The sequence below is a fragment of the Anoplolepis gracilipes genome, chromosome 9 (genome assembly GCF_047496725.1).
Source record: "Anoplolepis gracilipes chromosome 9, ASM4749672v1, whole genome shotgun sequence".
NCBI classification, from domain to species: Eukaryota; Metazoa; Arthropoda; class Insecta; order Hymenoptera; family Formicidae; genus Anoplolepis; species Anoplolepis gracilipes.
The window spans coordinates 13,272,824-13,289,551 of NC_132978.1; the positions used below are offsets into that span (position 1 = coordinate 13,272,824).

The 16,728-nt window shown below is 31.1% G+C and overlaps 1 protein-coding gene and 1 long non-coding RNA gene across 2 annotated transcripts; both read left to right on the forward strand.

Moving 5' to 3' along the window:
• The first annotated feature begins 1,519 nt into the window (after positions 1–1,519).
• Positions 1,520–16,725, forward strand: Cyp4g15 (Cytochrome P450 4g15). Its single transcript, XM_072898754.1, has 8 exons — positions 1,520–1,643; positions 2,381–2,614; positions 8,962–9,159; positions 13,765–14,017; positions 14,353–14,572; positions 14,679–14,867; positions 14,955–15,192; positions 15,883–16,725. The coding sequence occupies exons 2-8, from the start codon at positions 2,386–2,388 to the stop codon at positions 16,245–16,247; spliced, it is 1,692 nt and encodes a 563-aa protein (XP_072754855.1). The 5' UTR covers positions 1,520–1,643; positions 2,381–2,385; the 3' UTR covers positions 16,248–16,725.
• Positions 2,621–7,036, forward strand: LOC140669179 (uncharacterized). Its single transcript, XR_012047312.1, has 2 exons — positions 2,621–5,264; positions 5,608–7,036. It is a non-coding gene; the product is annotated as an uncharacterized lncRNA (long non-coding RNA).
• Positions 16,726–16,728: the final 3 nt, after the last annotated feature.

Below are 16,728 nucleotides of genomic sequence, written 5' to 3' on the forward strand. Positions count from 1 at the left end.
ATGTTCACGGTGGCGAGTTTTAGTAAATAAAGGCAAACTAAATTTAATAAATTAATTATATAAAAAGCAAAAATTTGAAAATGTAATTTATTTGACCACAAAAATGATCATATTAGAATCATATTAAAATTTTTTTTACATTTGATTAATATATTTGAGAAAACAAAATTAAATAAGATAAGATAAACTAGGCAATGAGAACCATGCGCGGATGTTGATGCGTAAAGAAACTGCGTAAAGAATCTGCGTAAAGAAACTGCGTAAAGAAATTAAATTCTTTTCATGAAAGAATTTTTTTAATTAATGCACGGAGCACAATATATTTAGATTCTCATTTTTGAGACCTCTAAAAAACCCCTCTATACCCCCCCTAAAGAGATGTAGACGAGAAAAAATATCGGGGCGAAGTCGCTGAATCGAGAATTGAACCCGAGTCGCCCGGCAAGCAAAAGACTCGGGTTCAATTCCCGATTCAGCGACTTCGCCCCGATATTTTTTCTCGTCTACATCTCTTTAGGGGGGGTATAGAGGGGTTTTTTAGAGGTCTCAAAAATGAGAATCTAAATATATTGTGCTCCGTGCACTAATTAAAAAAATTCTTTCATGAAAAGAATTTATATTCTTTACGCAGTTTCTTTACGCATCAACATCCGCGCATGGCTCTCATTGTCGAGTTTATCTTATCATGTTTGTAAATATTGGAGCCTTATATATTTTCAAATTATTAAAATTAAATAATTTAAAAATTTATTTTGTTTTTTAAAGTGTACAAAGAAATATAAAAAACATTACTTAAAATCATTGAAGCAGTGACGTAAATATGATAATTTTTGTGACCAAATAAACATTTTCAAATTTTTACATAAGTTCATGATCAGTCCCAAAGTCTAATCACTTGAAACAACCCATACAGCACAGAAAGGCCAAAAGACATTTTAAAGATATCTACAAGTTAATCAGACGTTTTTAAGTCTTTTTTAGTCATCTTTGAAGGACATGTGCTGTTTGAAATGATTTTAATTAGTTAACCTAATCAATCACCGAATTTTCATTTATAACCGGTATACTTTCTTTTATTTCTTTATTATTATTAAAATGTCAATTCCGTTATTATCATTTACAATTTATTATTATATTGAGAAGACTTTCTTTGTTTGCATAATTTTTTATGTTATGTCATTTATCGAATACATCTTTTTTATTATAAGATTTTACATTTTACTGAGAAAATGGAAATCACAAAATGTATAAAGAATTTTTATTTATAACATGTAATTATTTGTGACGTTGATATCAGTAATGTACATACGCGCACTGACATTTGCAGTTTTATCAATTTGGCCGTCTTTTTTAGTTTTTTTAAGTTTGATTAAAATCATTGAACTCGTGTTTTTTACACCTTATTTAATTTGCAACCTAGAAGGTTGCCGTATGACTAAATAAAAAACGTTGAAAAACAAGAAATCTGCTTATTGACGTCGACAGTGAAAAAAGAAAGACAGCAGTTAATTAACGTTGCAATATTCAGCGGGTGGTGGTGGACGTTGAAAGCGCCGCTTATAAAAGATCGCAGAAAGGCAAGCTGATCAGTTCAGTGTTAGTTCATTGAAAGGATTCGATCGTGCATGTATGAAAATATATAGGTGGGTGTTATATTGAGAAAAATTTCCGCAACTCTCTTCAATTCCTTCATAAACCATAAATAATCGACATTGGATTAAGAAAACGTCTATAAAATTTTTCTTATCTTTCTTTTCGTGTCTGTGATAATATAGTGACATGATATATTATATTTATCAGTATTTGAACATGATTAATTTATTTATTGCGATTGTAGGGGGGTAGCAGAAAATTTAAGAGATTGTAATAAATTTTCTAAAAATTTTGTGCAAATTTTAAAGAGCTCTAAAAAAAATTATAATTCAATCTATTTTCAAATTATCCTCAAAATCTTTAAAAGCAAATATTATTTGAAGTTTGTTATTACTTTTACTTTCGATGTTCTGTTCTAACGGCAAAGACTGTGGTTTTTCATTTAGTTTTTCGGTTTGTACTCGAGACTACTCAAGATTACATCTCAAATTGTCAAATTCGTGACAAACAACTCGGTGTCGATCGAATTGGTCGCTTGATCGTCGCAAAATCGAATGATCGAGACTCAATGGATCATGCTGTTATCTGTAGATTGAAAAGTTTATTAAAACAAAAAACAAAAAAAAAAAAAAAAAAAAAAAAACAATATCAGAAATTATATTTAAATCAAAATATTGTAATCTGATCGAATTTTTAATTTAGCTTTTTTCAAAAAACTATACTTGTGTGTTTTACAATCGCTAGTTAAATTCAAGAAAGCGCAATCTGATCTGTGTATTTCTTTTAGAAATCATGTCGACAACCGAACCAGAAATGATAACTGCAGCGGCTGCTGTGACGGCAACCACTCAACTCTCGGCCACTACCGTTTTCCTCTCTCTCTTGTTACCTGCCCTGGTCCTATATTACATCTACTTTAAGATTACCCACCGTCGTATGTTTGAATTGGGAGATAAGCTACCGGGTCCCGATGGCTTACCGTTGATCGGAAATGCACTAATGTTTAGAGGAAGTGCTGACAGTAAGTTTTTACGTATAAAAATATAATAATACCAAATATACAATAATTAATATCTAAGTTTAATCAATTGATTCGATATATATATTTACATTTTGACCCTATATATATATATATATATATATATAGGGTTTGCATTATATGATCGCTAGTTGAATTTGTAAATTTCGAATCGACAATTATCGCTACGTTCCTCGCCAATACGCGTGTTTAAATTATACAAAATTATAAATAACAACCCAAGTAGCACATATTCGTTTCAAAAACATTTCACAAATGTTTCTGCGAAACGTTTTAAAACCGGCTTTTAAAAACGTTTCTGATTGGTTAAAATGTCCACTTAAAAAACGTTAAGGGAAACGTCATTTTCTAACAAAAAAAAACGTTTAAGAAACTGTCAAAATACGATTTTTTTTCTTTATTTGTAAAAAATTTGTTTATCCACAGATTCAATAAAATAATGCAAATATGGATATAAATCCATCTATTTTCATGTTCTGAATCTCTTCTCGAGATTACATCAGAAGTCAAACTGACAAAAAAGACATAATTTAAATTATACTTATATACCTGTTTTTTTAGGTTTTATATACATGTTATGAAAACTTGAATACGAGTTAAGTCTGAACACGCCACGTAGCGGCAAACAAAAGAACACTATATTATAAAATATTATAAAATATTATAAAATATTATAAAATATTATAAAATTATATTATATTAGTATATTATAAAATAGATCTTTTTTGTCTTGTCGAAAAGATGATCAAAAAGTCATCTTTTCGTCGACTTAACGTAATTATGACTTTTAGAAGACATCTTTAAGACATCTTTTAGTTTTCTGTGCTATCTGGGGATCGTCTTAATAAGTACAGTCTTAATAATGTGTATATATATAATTTTGAATTAAAACATTAATTTTTGTTCTATTTATAGAAACGTAAAATATACGTTTCTTAAACCATGATTTTAAAAATGTTTCTGTTGAAACGTTTCTTGTTGGTGCTTGACGGTTAAAAAATATTGGATACGTTTAGAAAACGTTTATAAAACGAACATGTGCTACATGGGAAAGGGTATAATATTTGCAGTGATACTTAAGAATTTTACAAATAAGATTGCATATAAAAAAAAAAAAAATATATATATATATATATATATAAGGGGATGCTTTGATAATTCACAATACAACAAGATGTCTAAACTTTTTAAGAACTTTATTTTATCAAGTAAAAATTAAAAATTGTTATCCTTTTTTTTTGTCAAAATTATATTCTTTGTATTAAATCTGTACAAATATTTCCCAGCATATTGTGTATCTTTAAGTGTACAAAAGCTAAACAGATTTTTGTCTTGCTTTTTCGACACATTATTTTTTCACTGATCAATATCACTTATTAAAAAAAAATAATAAAGCAATAATTTTATTTACTTCAAAAGACTCTTCACCACTGCAAATTTTATCGAAAGAGTAATTTTTCCACAAAAGATCTACAGCAAGAACGAAAAAGTTAATTAACCCTCTATAGTCCGAATTTTTTTCGCGGCTATCAAAAAATTATGTGTTTGTTGAAATCAACAAATATCAATCTCTAGATACAAATTAATAATTAATTTACAAAATTACGTTTACTTTGATATCGCAAAGTTAAAGTTGATAATTGCTATCAAGAATGTGTTGATTAGCAAGGCGATTATACAACAAAATGTAAATGTTGCGGTAAAAAAATTAATTACGTCAATAAAATATCGATATGTATATTAAGTAAATAGTACATGTTTGTTTCAAAAACGTTTTAGAACCGGTTTTTAAAAAACGTTTGTAATTGGTTAAAATGTCCACTTAAAAAACGTTAAGGGAAACATCATTTTCTAATAAAAAAAAAAAAAACGTTTAAGAAACTGTCAAAATACGGTTTTTTTGCTTTATTTGTGAAAAAATTGTTTATTCACAAATTCATTAAATTAATGCATATATGGATATAATCCATCTAGTTCTGAATCTCTTGTCAAGATTAGATTAGAAGTCAAATTGACAAAAAAGACATAATTTAAATTATACTTTTAGTACCTGTTCTTTTAGGCTTTATATTAAGGCTCGTGATTTTATCGGTTTTACGGTTAATCGATTAACCGGATATCCGGTTAGTAACCGATTAAACGATTTTACGGTTACGGTTAACTGATATTATACGATTATTTATATTAACTGCGAATATGTGTGCACAAGGACGGTGCATTCCTTAGTGTACTAACCATTAATGCCTTCTTGTGTGAAATTAGAAATCGTTAACTTCAAAACGACAAAATGCTTTTGTGTATACTATCTGCACAATGCCAGTGTATTCTGTTTACACGCTGTAAGCGTACTGTTCGATTTATACTCTATCCATCTCTAGCTGGTAGCATAACTTTCTTCTCTTACACCGTGAGTCTATTGTGATTTAGAATTAAAAAAAATATATATAAATATGCCGAAAAAAGCTAGTTGGGTATGGAAGTACGCGGATAAATCTGATGATGGAAAAGATGTAATATGCAAGATTTGTAAAGCAATTTTATGCTATAGTGGCTCTCCATCGTCTATTGCAAATCATCTAAAAAGGATTCATAATAAAACATCTAATGTTACTACAGAAAACTCTACTGAAAGGTACAATTTTCAAATTAATATTTTGATTAATATTTGTATTATCAAAATTTGTGCCATTTTTACGTTTGAATTTTAAATAAATATAATTATATCAATTGTAAATTGTATATTATTCTTTATATTAGTATATAAATTATAACAAATAAATTTATAATTTTATAACAATCACAAATATAAATTAATAAAAATAATAATATAATCAATAGCAAATTAAATTTAAGCATATATTTAAATATAAATTGTATATGATTATAATCGTATATGATTATGTTATAATTGTCTATAATTGTAAATAATGGAAATAATGGAAAAATATCTATAAATATAGTATTATTGATTTTAGTGTTGAATCTTGTGATATGCGTATGTCTGAAGTTGAAAATTCAATGGAACTTCCATCGACTAGTACTTCGCGAAAACGTAAAAGAAAAAACAATGGAGAAAATTATTGCAGCGCGGAAAGGCAAGAAATGATTTCTCAGATTATAACACGTTTAATTGGAACAACTTTACTACCTATCTCCTTTGTTTCTTCTGATGGATTTCAAGAGTTTATGCGTTTATTAGAACCTGGATACAAAGTTCCATGTGCGCAAACAATTCGTACGCGCTTGCAATTTTTATATGATAAAATAAAAAAAGAACTTTTAAATAATTTAAGCAAAGTATATAGCGTTTCTTTAAGCATTGATGGATGGTCATCAAGAATGCAAAATTCATATACATATATCAGATTTTTTGCTTCAACCAGAATTATCGAAGAAAGATTGGACTTGTCAATTTGATTTATATTTAGCTCAATCACAAATTGATTATAATTTAGATCCGCTGTTTTGGTGGAAAAGTCACAGCGATAAATTTCCAACTTTATTCAAACTGGCTATACAGTATTTGAGTATTCCAGCTACATCAGCTGCATCTGAAAGAACATTTTCAACTACTGGTAACATTGTTACATCAAAAAGAAGTTGTTTGTTATCAGAAAATGTGAATATTTTAACTTTAATTTATCAAAATAAAAAAATCATTAATAAATTAACATAATAGCATATATGTGAAGTATGAATAAAATGTAAATATTTAAGAAATAAAAGGTTAATATTATTAGGTGTTATATATAAGTTATATTTACATAAATACATAATATTACCTAAATTTACTATATTATTAATACATAATTATTAATATGTGTATAATAAAGATTAGGAGAAAAAAAGTACATAATATAATTTCAAGTAGGGAGCGTCAGGCTATAATTACTTAATTGACTATTAATTGTTGCTTTATTTGTTTATTAATTGTATTAATTTGCTTTTTTATTAAATACCCGTCATTAATTTTAAACAAACTGTAATAGAATAATTGTTTTCAATAAATAAAAATTTATATTTAAAAATAATTTTGTTCTACAAACGAGTAACCGCCTTATATAATACATATAATACAATTAACCGTATAATACGGGTAATCGTAATCGTAAAACCGTAAATACAGGTTTTATCCGTTTAATCGGTTATTAACTGGATATCCGGTTAAATCGGTTTTCACGAGCCCTACTTTATATACATGTTATGAAAACTTGAATACGAGTTATAGTTAAGTCTGAATACGCCATGTAACGGCAAACAAAGGAACACGTATATTGTAAAATAAATCTTTTTTGTCTGGTCGAAAAGATGATCAAAAAGACATCTTTTCGTCGACTAAAATTAATTATGAAAAAAAGACATCTTTTCGTCGACTAAAATTAATATTACTTTTAGAAGACATCTTTTAAAAAATGACTTTTTTTCTCGGTAGAAAGATATTCTTTTAGACATCTTTTAGCCTTGTCAGAAAGATTAACTTAAAAAAGACATCTTTTCGTCATCTTTTAATTTTCTGTGCTATCTGGGGATCGTCTTAATAAGTACAATCTTAATAATGTGTATATATAATTTTGAATTAAAAAATTAATTTTTATTCTATTTATAGAAACGTAAAAAATACGTTTCTTAAACCATAATTTTAAAAATGTTTCTGCTGAAACGTTTCTTATTGGTTCCCTTAACGTTTTTTAAGTGGACATTTTAACCAATCAGAAACGTTTTTAAAAGCCGGTTCTAAAACATTTCGCAGAAACATTTGTGAAACGTCTTTGAAACGAATATGTGCTACTTAATATACATATCGATATCTTATTGATATATTTAATTTTTTTACGGCAAAGTGGCATTTACATTTTGTTGTATAATTGATGCTTGACGGTTAAAAAATATTGAATACATTTAGAAAATGTTTATTAAACGAACGTGTGCTACCTGGATTACTATGTGACTTGAAAGTCACATCGGGCTTTAGAAGGTTAAATCTTATAATTTATGATGGGAGCATTATAGTTTGTTCCAACAATGTTACTTATATTTTGTGTGCTATTATATATATTATATAAATTATATATATTATTACACAATATTATATAATAGGTAAATCGATCGGTTGAATATATTGTGATAATAATAGATACCGTGACAAAAAACTTTGCCCTCGACAATTTTAAATATAAACACAGAGACAATGTATATGACCTCCATCGAGACTAGACAATATATTCAGTCTCAGAGGTCATATACATTATCTCTGCAAGTGTTTATATTTAAAACTGTCGACGGCAAAATTTTTTGTCACGATATCTATTATTATTACAATATATTCAATTGATCGATTTACCTATTATCGACTAATTATCTATTATTATCACATTATATTTAGCTGATGGATTTATTTATTATCAAGTAATTATCACATTTTGTCAAAGACACAATATATGACAAATCTGGTCCTAAGCAATCCCCTTAAAATTAACAACAAAAATATAGAACAGACACATCTATACAAATATTTCGGACATGAGATCAGTATCGGGCGAGACAATCAGACACGCGAAATCCAGCGCCGAGTGGGTCTGACTTGGGCAGCATTTGGAAAATTAAAATCAGTGTTTCGGTCCAATCTCCCAACATGCTTGAAGAAAAAAGTGTTCAATCAATACATCCTTCCCGTATTGACATGCGGCGCAGAAACACTAACAATGACAAAGAGGAACATCAAAAAAATACAAGTGATGCAACGCAGGCTGGAAAGATTAATGTTAGGAATCACGTCTTCGAGACAGAGTCCCGAATACAACTATAAGACTCAGGACAAGAAGCATATCGAAACAGAGGACGGCCACCTACCTGTTGGGACGACGATATAAAGAGGATAGCTGGAAACTGGATACTAGTTGCCCAAGATAGGAGGAAATGGAAAAATTTGAGAGAGGCTTTCGTCCAGCAGTAGACAGCATAAGCTAAAGAAGAAGAAGAAGAAAAAGAAGAAGAAGAATTATCGCTATCAATTTATTTCATAAAAATCTTTCCCATTGTACATACATCTTTCCGAGAGTTTTATTTCAAACAAAATGTTGTTTTCCAGTAAAGATGTAAAGTCGCGTATTACATGTAATCGAAACTTATTTAAATTTAAGAGATATTTCATCAAGTATTTATATTAAAATATTCGCTAGAAACTAGATCAATAATTTTAACGATTATGCCATATTCGTTATGTTGCTTGTCATCACCTGGATTGAATAAGTAAGCGGCTTTCGCGCACGATAACGTGTTTGTTTACATAACTTCCGATCGACCGATCACGCACCCTGTTTCTGTTACAGCCGTTTTTCGCACCATATATAGGAAGTCTTTCGAATATGACCAGGTCATCAGGTTGTGGCTCGGACCGAAGCTGATGGTCTTCCTAATGGATCCTCGCGACGTCGAGATCATTTTGTCTAGCCAGATCTACATCGACAAGTCCTCCGAATACCGACTCTTCGAGCCCTGGCTCGGCAATGGTCTCCTTATCTCCACCGGTACGTATTAGCCATATGCATATAAGTTTGCGCTCTCTTCCAAACTCATAATTTCAAAAATTTATGTACATTAAGGAGAAAATTATGATAATGGATGGAAAACTGTTATACTATGCTTTCGATTATGCAACGTGCACGGAGTGTGCATCCAATTCCACTCTATTGAACGTATTATATTTTCTTACATCATGTGAGCGCATTATACAAACTTACTTTGCCGAAAACAAGATTTATTAAATTGAAAATATGTTAACTGAATCGCAAACTCAAAGAAATTTAAAGAAGCAAACAAGCGCTAAAAATCATATATTCAGTTTTGGTTTTAAAACATCCTTTAAAATTTCAAAGATAATGAAGAAAATAAAATGGAAGTTGCATATAAATATGTCGAGACTTCAAGGTAGTTTACAAACAAAACTTAATTTATGACTTTCGACAATGTTTCCTTCTATTCATAGATTAATTTTTTTCAAAAATGTTTGTTTTAATGTTTCTTTTATTAATAAGTTGCATAATAATGGCTTTTAATGTCATTTTACTCGTCATAACTCGTGCATAAACTTTATGAATTTTAAGAAGGAAACAAATTCATGAACTTATTTGCATAATAAAAGTCTAGCAAATTGGGTAAGAAAAGCTAATTTGCATTGGTGATATCCATTATGTTGTATGATAAAGAAGGCTCCTCAAAAATTTCGAAAAAATTCAAATAACGTCAGGGAGGTTTTTATTTTCCCAAAAATCATGCTTTTTTTAGATTAATTCCCTTCTTCAAATTGACGATTCAATTATTATCTCTAATAACGAAAATGTTGCAATTGATACTTTTGCATTACAAATAATAGTTGACAATCTTTTCGTTTTAATAAATAAACTACAACATAATAATACGCGTGCGCCATTTTATGTTGTTGGTTTTTTCACTCTTATGTATTGAATTTTTCGATATATTAAAAATAATCATTTAGGGTAAACTAGGGTATGATGGCCATAGGCTGTAATTTTTTTCAATAATCGCTACATAGTGCGCTTTTTTAGTCATTATCAAAGATAATCGATATTTACAGTAGTTTATGCGCATACATTATTCGAAATAACCTAACGATATTGTGAATCTTATATCATATTTTTACTTTTGATATTTTTACTACCTGCAAAGTTTTTCATTTGTCCACTAAAAACTGTTACAACATCGAATAAATGACAGTTAAGCTATCGTAATCGACGTTAGACACATTATAAAGATATGTAAATTGTTATATGACCTATAATTTTTATTTTCGTTTTCACTATTTTTTTTATAAATATTATGGCCATCTTTTCCTTAAAAGTTGAGTAAGATGGCCAAGGTGCTTATGTTGTATTATTTTGATAATATAAAATTTCTATTAAATATTTGCCTTTTAATTTCAATAATATTACGTAATTTAAGTTTCAGAGAAAATAATATGCCAAACGCTATTAAAAAATAACAAAAATAAAAGTATGTTTTTTGCATTTTAAAAAACTATGGCCATCTTACCCGACCTTTTACCCTATATTATTAATAAAAAATATATAAATTTCTAATAGAATAATCGGTTTAGTAACGCAGTTGTAAGACGCAATAATTAGTTACGGTTGACGAATAACAAGTTACTTTTCCTATCGATCGTGTCCAGTTGATCGTAAAAAAAAAAGTGGCAAACAAGTTTAATTTTAACGCGCAATCTTTTCTCCGCCACATTCTCCGTTTAATGTCATGTTCAAAATTATATTTTATTACAATCGTTTCGTAATTTACTTATTCGAAAGATTTCATATAAACATAGATTGAAATATATTAATAAAAAATATTCCAATTTTACCACCTTTCATCATGCATTATAACTTTTTGCATAAATTTTTCTTTTCTTTTCAAAAATATTTTTAAATATTTCTTTTATCAATAAACTGCCTAATAATAACTTTTTAGATAATGTATTTGTGTATTTGTATTTGTTTTCACGCAACTTTATTTTAAGAAGGAAATACATTCATCAATTTATTTGCATAATAAAAGTCTATTTAATAAACTGCTAGACTAATTTGCATTGATGAGCCACTGTGAGGCTGTATGATAAAGAGGCTCTTCAAAATTTCGTTTAGAAAAATCGATCGGAATTGTATTTCGTACTGTTATTCGTACTTAATTTCCAAATTAATCTAAAATTAGTCGCCTTATTGTAATGGACTTTGTCACTTTTCTCTCACCTTCTACTCGTAATTTTTACGCGAGTAGAAAAGAAAAAGCGAACGAGATCCGATCCGCAGAATGATGTTCTGGAGTGCGGTATTCTCGGGAGAAATGCGAAACAGGCTCTCTCGCAGGGTGAAAACGAACAAAAGGAACGAGATGCAACGACGATCGTCGACTTACGTAGCGTGTCGTTTTATCGTAACTTTCTCGCCGCGTACCGGGATATCCTTTTTCTCGTTGACGAAACTCTCTCGATCTCGGTGTACGTAACAACGCGCGTACGTAACGACGCGTGTTACCGTCTTGTTTAACTCGCGCGCTCGTTGTTGTTGTCGTCGTCGACATTTGGCTGCCAAAGGCATCGGTACCGTTTCGTACGCTACCCCGTTGCTCCCTTTTTCTCCCCCTCTCCCTCACCCCGGATCAATTTGTGTTTTCGCAGCAACACCGCGTTGCATAACGATTGCATAATGCATGCCGTGTCATTTTAATAATTGCCGTTACCCTCCATGGCATGTGGACAGTCGAGTTTCACAATTGGGCGAAATACGAAAGAGGGAGAGCCAGAGAGAGATAGAGAAAGAAATGACATTAAATTGATATTAAAACACTTAAAAAATACAAATTGATATTAATATAATATAGTACACAGTGTTGGACGGAAATGCCTAACTTTTTTGTAAAAAATATAAATATCCAATATTTAACATGGAATGTTTAAACTAGCGTTAACAAAAAGACAAGGGAAACGAGAATCTTATTATTAATGAAAAAATTAAAAAATTCTAAGATATCTTTATATTTCTTGATATTTTATAAAAAACGATACTTTAGAATCGCAAAGTTAAGTTTTTATATTTTACATCGTACGATATCTTTCGTATATCACTATAGTCTCTGCATAAAAATAAAAATTTAGCAAATTATAAAATGAAGATTAATAGATCCATTTTTTGCAGCGAATCTTTATGTAATAACAAGCCAAACACGTCAACATAATAGTAATAACAACAACGTGACAGTGACGTGATAGTGTAAGACGTCAAATTGTAATATAATAGTAAACAGACACGATCGTTAACTTGTTAATTATCTTGTTCCGTTAAACCGGTCTTTAATCGAAAGATGTTATTATATATAATTAAAGTGTAATTATAGTTTAATAGACTCTTTGAAAAAATTAAACTCGGAAAAGAATGACGTTAAAACTGGCAAAAAATCCAAGAGTTTCTCCAACTTTGGAGAAGTAAAAATGAAAAAAAAAAAAAAAAAAAAAAAAAAAAACAACAAATAGAACCGTTGGACCAGTAGTGCGACACTGAATCCTTCAGTCAACGGACAACAGATTCGTTTGGAAAGAATAGACGTGAACAAGTCGACGCCTATGCGCGCATGCATATGTATTCGCGCGGTTTGTATTCGCGAGACGATGTATTAAGATCTCTCCCGAGAGCGGAGAAAAGCAGAGAGGGAGAGTGAGTGAAATGCAATCAGTCCGCGGTAATTCGCGAGAGGCAGAACAGGAAGGAAATTTGTACAGGCGCGCGGTGCTTTCTCTCCCTAACTCCGTTCTCCATTTACGTATGCGCGCATCTCGCTCTTGCCAGGGATCATTGCAACATTGCTGCACGATTCCTGTCGCCCTTCTTACGCATGCACATGTATTGCGATGTATTTTCTCCCCCTCTCACTTTCTCGCCGTCTCTCCTTCTCACTCTTCTTCCTACTTCCGCATCTTTGGTAGAAAGTATTCTACACGAATACGCGAAATCGACGAACGTGTCGCGACTGTGAAAAATACATGAATTCGCCAGCAATTTGTTTAAAATAAAATAATTTAATTAAACACTCTCAATATTACTAACAATAGCAATAATAATTAAAAAACACAAATAGGCGGTGAAGAGCCGACGCGGATGCAGAGCGTGAAAGATCGTGAAGGATCGATTGAGATAAGTCACGTAATTTGTATTTTGAGGATTGTCAGTTCTTTTTTATTTTTATCTTTATCTTACATGATTGCCTTTATATTTTTGCAGTCACTGAAGAAGACTCGAAAAGAGTCCGAAATGATTAATTGAATTGGTTGAAATTATCTCACGCCTTATGCGTCAGCTCTTTATTGCCTATTTGTGTTTTTCAATTATATTAATTTAAAGTGTAATTTTTTAATCAAGATTCGATTTTAAACAATGTTTAAATTTTCCGGTCAAATTCTAATTGCAAGTAAAAATTTCGCAATCTCACAGAGAGATTATGAATAATTTGTGTAATAAAATAAATTCCTAGCAAGAATCCTTTTAATCTAATTACGAGGAGGAAATCATTCATAATATCTTTCATCAGCAAACGATTCAGATCAACAAAAGTTTACAATATATTTATAGGTCCGAAATGGCGTGCTCATCGCAAACTGATCGCGCCGACATTCCACTTGAACGTGCTAAAAAGCTTCATTGATCTTTTCAATGCCAACTCACGCGCCGTTGTGGAGAAGTTGCATAAGGAAGGCAACAACGAATTCGACATTCATGATTACATGTCCGAGTGTACCGTCGAGATCCTTCTCGAGACTGCTATGGGGGTCTCCAAGTCCACGCAGGATCGAAGCGGTTTGGAATACGCTTTGGCCGTAATGAAGTAAATATCTGAAAAAGAAAATTGAAAAAAATTTTTTTTAAAGAAAACAAAGAATCTATACAAATTCGAATTATACATATTCAGCAGTGCTAGAATATACATTATATATTCTAGCACAGCTGAATATGCATCATTTGAAGTTGTACAAATCTTTAAAGAAGAATCATCTTTAAAAAAGAAATTTTAATTCATAAAAGATTACATTATACATGTTACATATGCATATTAGAAATTTCTATAAAGTAAAACTTTTATACAGAACGCGTCGGAACTATATAAAAACAAAAGCATAATTAAAAACACAGGGAACGTAATATCGTCTTGTTATCTTGTAGAATGTCCAACATTTTACATTTGCGTCACATGAAACTCTGGCTCAGACCCGACTGGCTGTTCAATTTCACGAAATACGGAAAGGATCAAATTCGTTTATTGGAGATCATTCACGGACTCACGAAGAAGGTCATCGCGCGCAAGAAGCAAGAATACAAGAGCGGCAAACGCAATGTCATCGATGTCTCTGCGCAACAAAATAGCAGTGCTAAAAATAATGGAGTAATTATCTATTTTTTTTTCACGAAGTTGATAATTTTCTTGAAAATAATTTTCACAACAAAAAGCGATGCAAACCATCATTACATATATATCTTGTATTTTTTAGAACGCTACTGTAGAGGGACTTTCATTCGGACAATCGGCCGGGCTAAAGGACGATCTTGATGTGGATGAGAATGACGTCGGCGAGAAGAAGAGGCAAGCTTTCCTCGATCTGTTGATGGAAGCTGGTCAGAATGGTTCTGTTCTGACGGACACCGAGGTCAAGGAGCAAGTTGACACCATCATGTTTGAAGTAAGGGTCGCAGAATTTATGGAGCATGGATTTCAAGAGAATTTCAGTAATGGAGCATTTTTTTTTTTTTTTTTTTTTTTTTTTCAGGGACACGATACGACCGCGGCTGCATCCAGTTTCTTCTTATCAGTGATGGGTTGCCATCCAGAGATTCAAGACAAAGTTGTCCAGGAACTTGACGAAATCTTCGGCGACAGTGACAGACCCGTGACATTCCAGGACACGATGGAAATGAAATATCTCGAGCGATGTCTCATGGAGACTCTTCGCTTATATCCACCTGTGCCGCTCATTGCTCGTACAATCAACACCGACTTGAAACTTGGTCAGTTTTAGAAAATGAAAGTTACACATTAATAGTTTTGAAACAAATCGAATTAGAGGCAAACGAGACTCTCATGCACAATTTGCAGTGTTCTATAAAATTTAACGACTTTTTTTGGAGAAGAAAAGAATATTTATAAAAACATTATTAAATGTCGCATAGATATATTCATGCCAGGGATGGGATAGTTACTTTTAAAAAGTAACTATTCGTTACTTTTTTTTTATGTTAAAACAAGATTTAAATAAAAAATGTACTTTTGTAATATATTTTATTAAAAAAATTAATAATTAAAATATTAATAAAATATCAATAAATTTTTTCAAATTTTTTATTTCAAATTTGTAAAACCATAAATAATAAGGAAAAAATTTTTAAACACTCAAAGTATAAGTAAATAAATTTTAGTTTGCATTAAATTTATAACTATAGTCAAATACAAGATATATTTGTTGTTCTCTCATAATTATGGTCCGCATATTATTCAGAACGTGCTTACAAAGATATTAGCCCGTTCTAAATACGGATTTAAAAAAAATGTAACTGTAACGGTAACGGCGTTACAAATAACGCGTTATACTTGCCAACCCTGACGCATGCAACATACAAACTATATACGAAAAGTCATTCATTTATTAACATTCTTTCGTAAAGCTCGACAAGGTATTTACTTCGAATAATAATTTCCAGCATCGGGAGACTACACGATTCCGGCCGGATGCACAGTCATAGTGACGACTTTCAAGATGCACCGACAGCCGTATATCTATCCGAACCCGGAAGTTTTCAATCCCGACAACTTCCTACCCGAGAAGACCGCCAATCGGCATTACTACGCCTTCGTGCCATTCTCCGCCGGACCGCGTTCTTGTGTGGGCCGTAAATATGCTATGCTCAAGCTGAAGATCATCCTGTCCACAATCCTGAGGAATTTCCGCGTCAAGTCAGACATTAAAGAATCTGATTTCCGACTTCAGGCCGATATCATTCTCAAGCGAGCCGAGGGCTTTAAAATCAGAATGGAACCGAGAAAACTAGTGGCCGCCACCGCTTAAACAGCGTTCTCAAGTTCCGCTTGCGTAGGGTAACAGGGTGGTAGAGAGTAGTGTAAACCAGGAGAAGCGGTCTTTGTAATTTTCCGATTTTTATCAAAGCGAAGAACGCATTAAAAAACAAATAAAAAGTCGCTTCTCGCATGCAAATTGGGTGCGCAAATTACGTACGCATGTATGCATGATGTAAAAAAAAAAAAAAAAAAAAAAAAAAAAAAATAGGTGTAACACTGCGCACAATCGCAAATTTTTGGCCCAACCTAATTAATTGGTCAATCACTACGCATCTTTGGGAATGGTACATGATGTAAGAAAATGGGTACATCTATTATATTATTACATCATGCATGTATGCATATGTATGCACATGTATATTACTGATCTGTGGTCGTTAATCGCTGTATTTTATGACACTTATTGCTCTTATGTTGATATTTATCTCTTGCAATAAAACGCAGTATAGACGCTGCAAAATCTGAAATTT

Bases quoted from the DNA above. Each gene is read 5' to 3' on its own strand.
- Cyp4g15 (XM_072898754.1), top strand. From the start codon at position 2,386: ATGTCGACAACCGAACCAGAAATGATAACTGCAGCGGCTGCTGTGACG. The intron at 9,160-13,764 runs GTACGTATTAGC...ATATATTTATAG, and splicing joins TGGTCTCCTTATCTCCACCG to GTCCGAAATGGCGTGCTCAT. The intron at 14,018-14,352 runs GTAAATATCTGA...GTTATCTTGTAG, and splicing joins TACGCTTTGGCCGTAATGAA to AATGTCCAACATTTTACATT.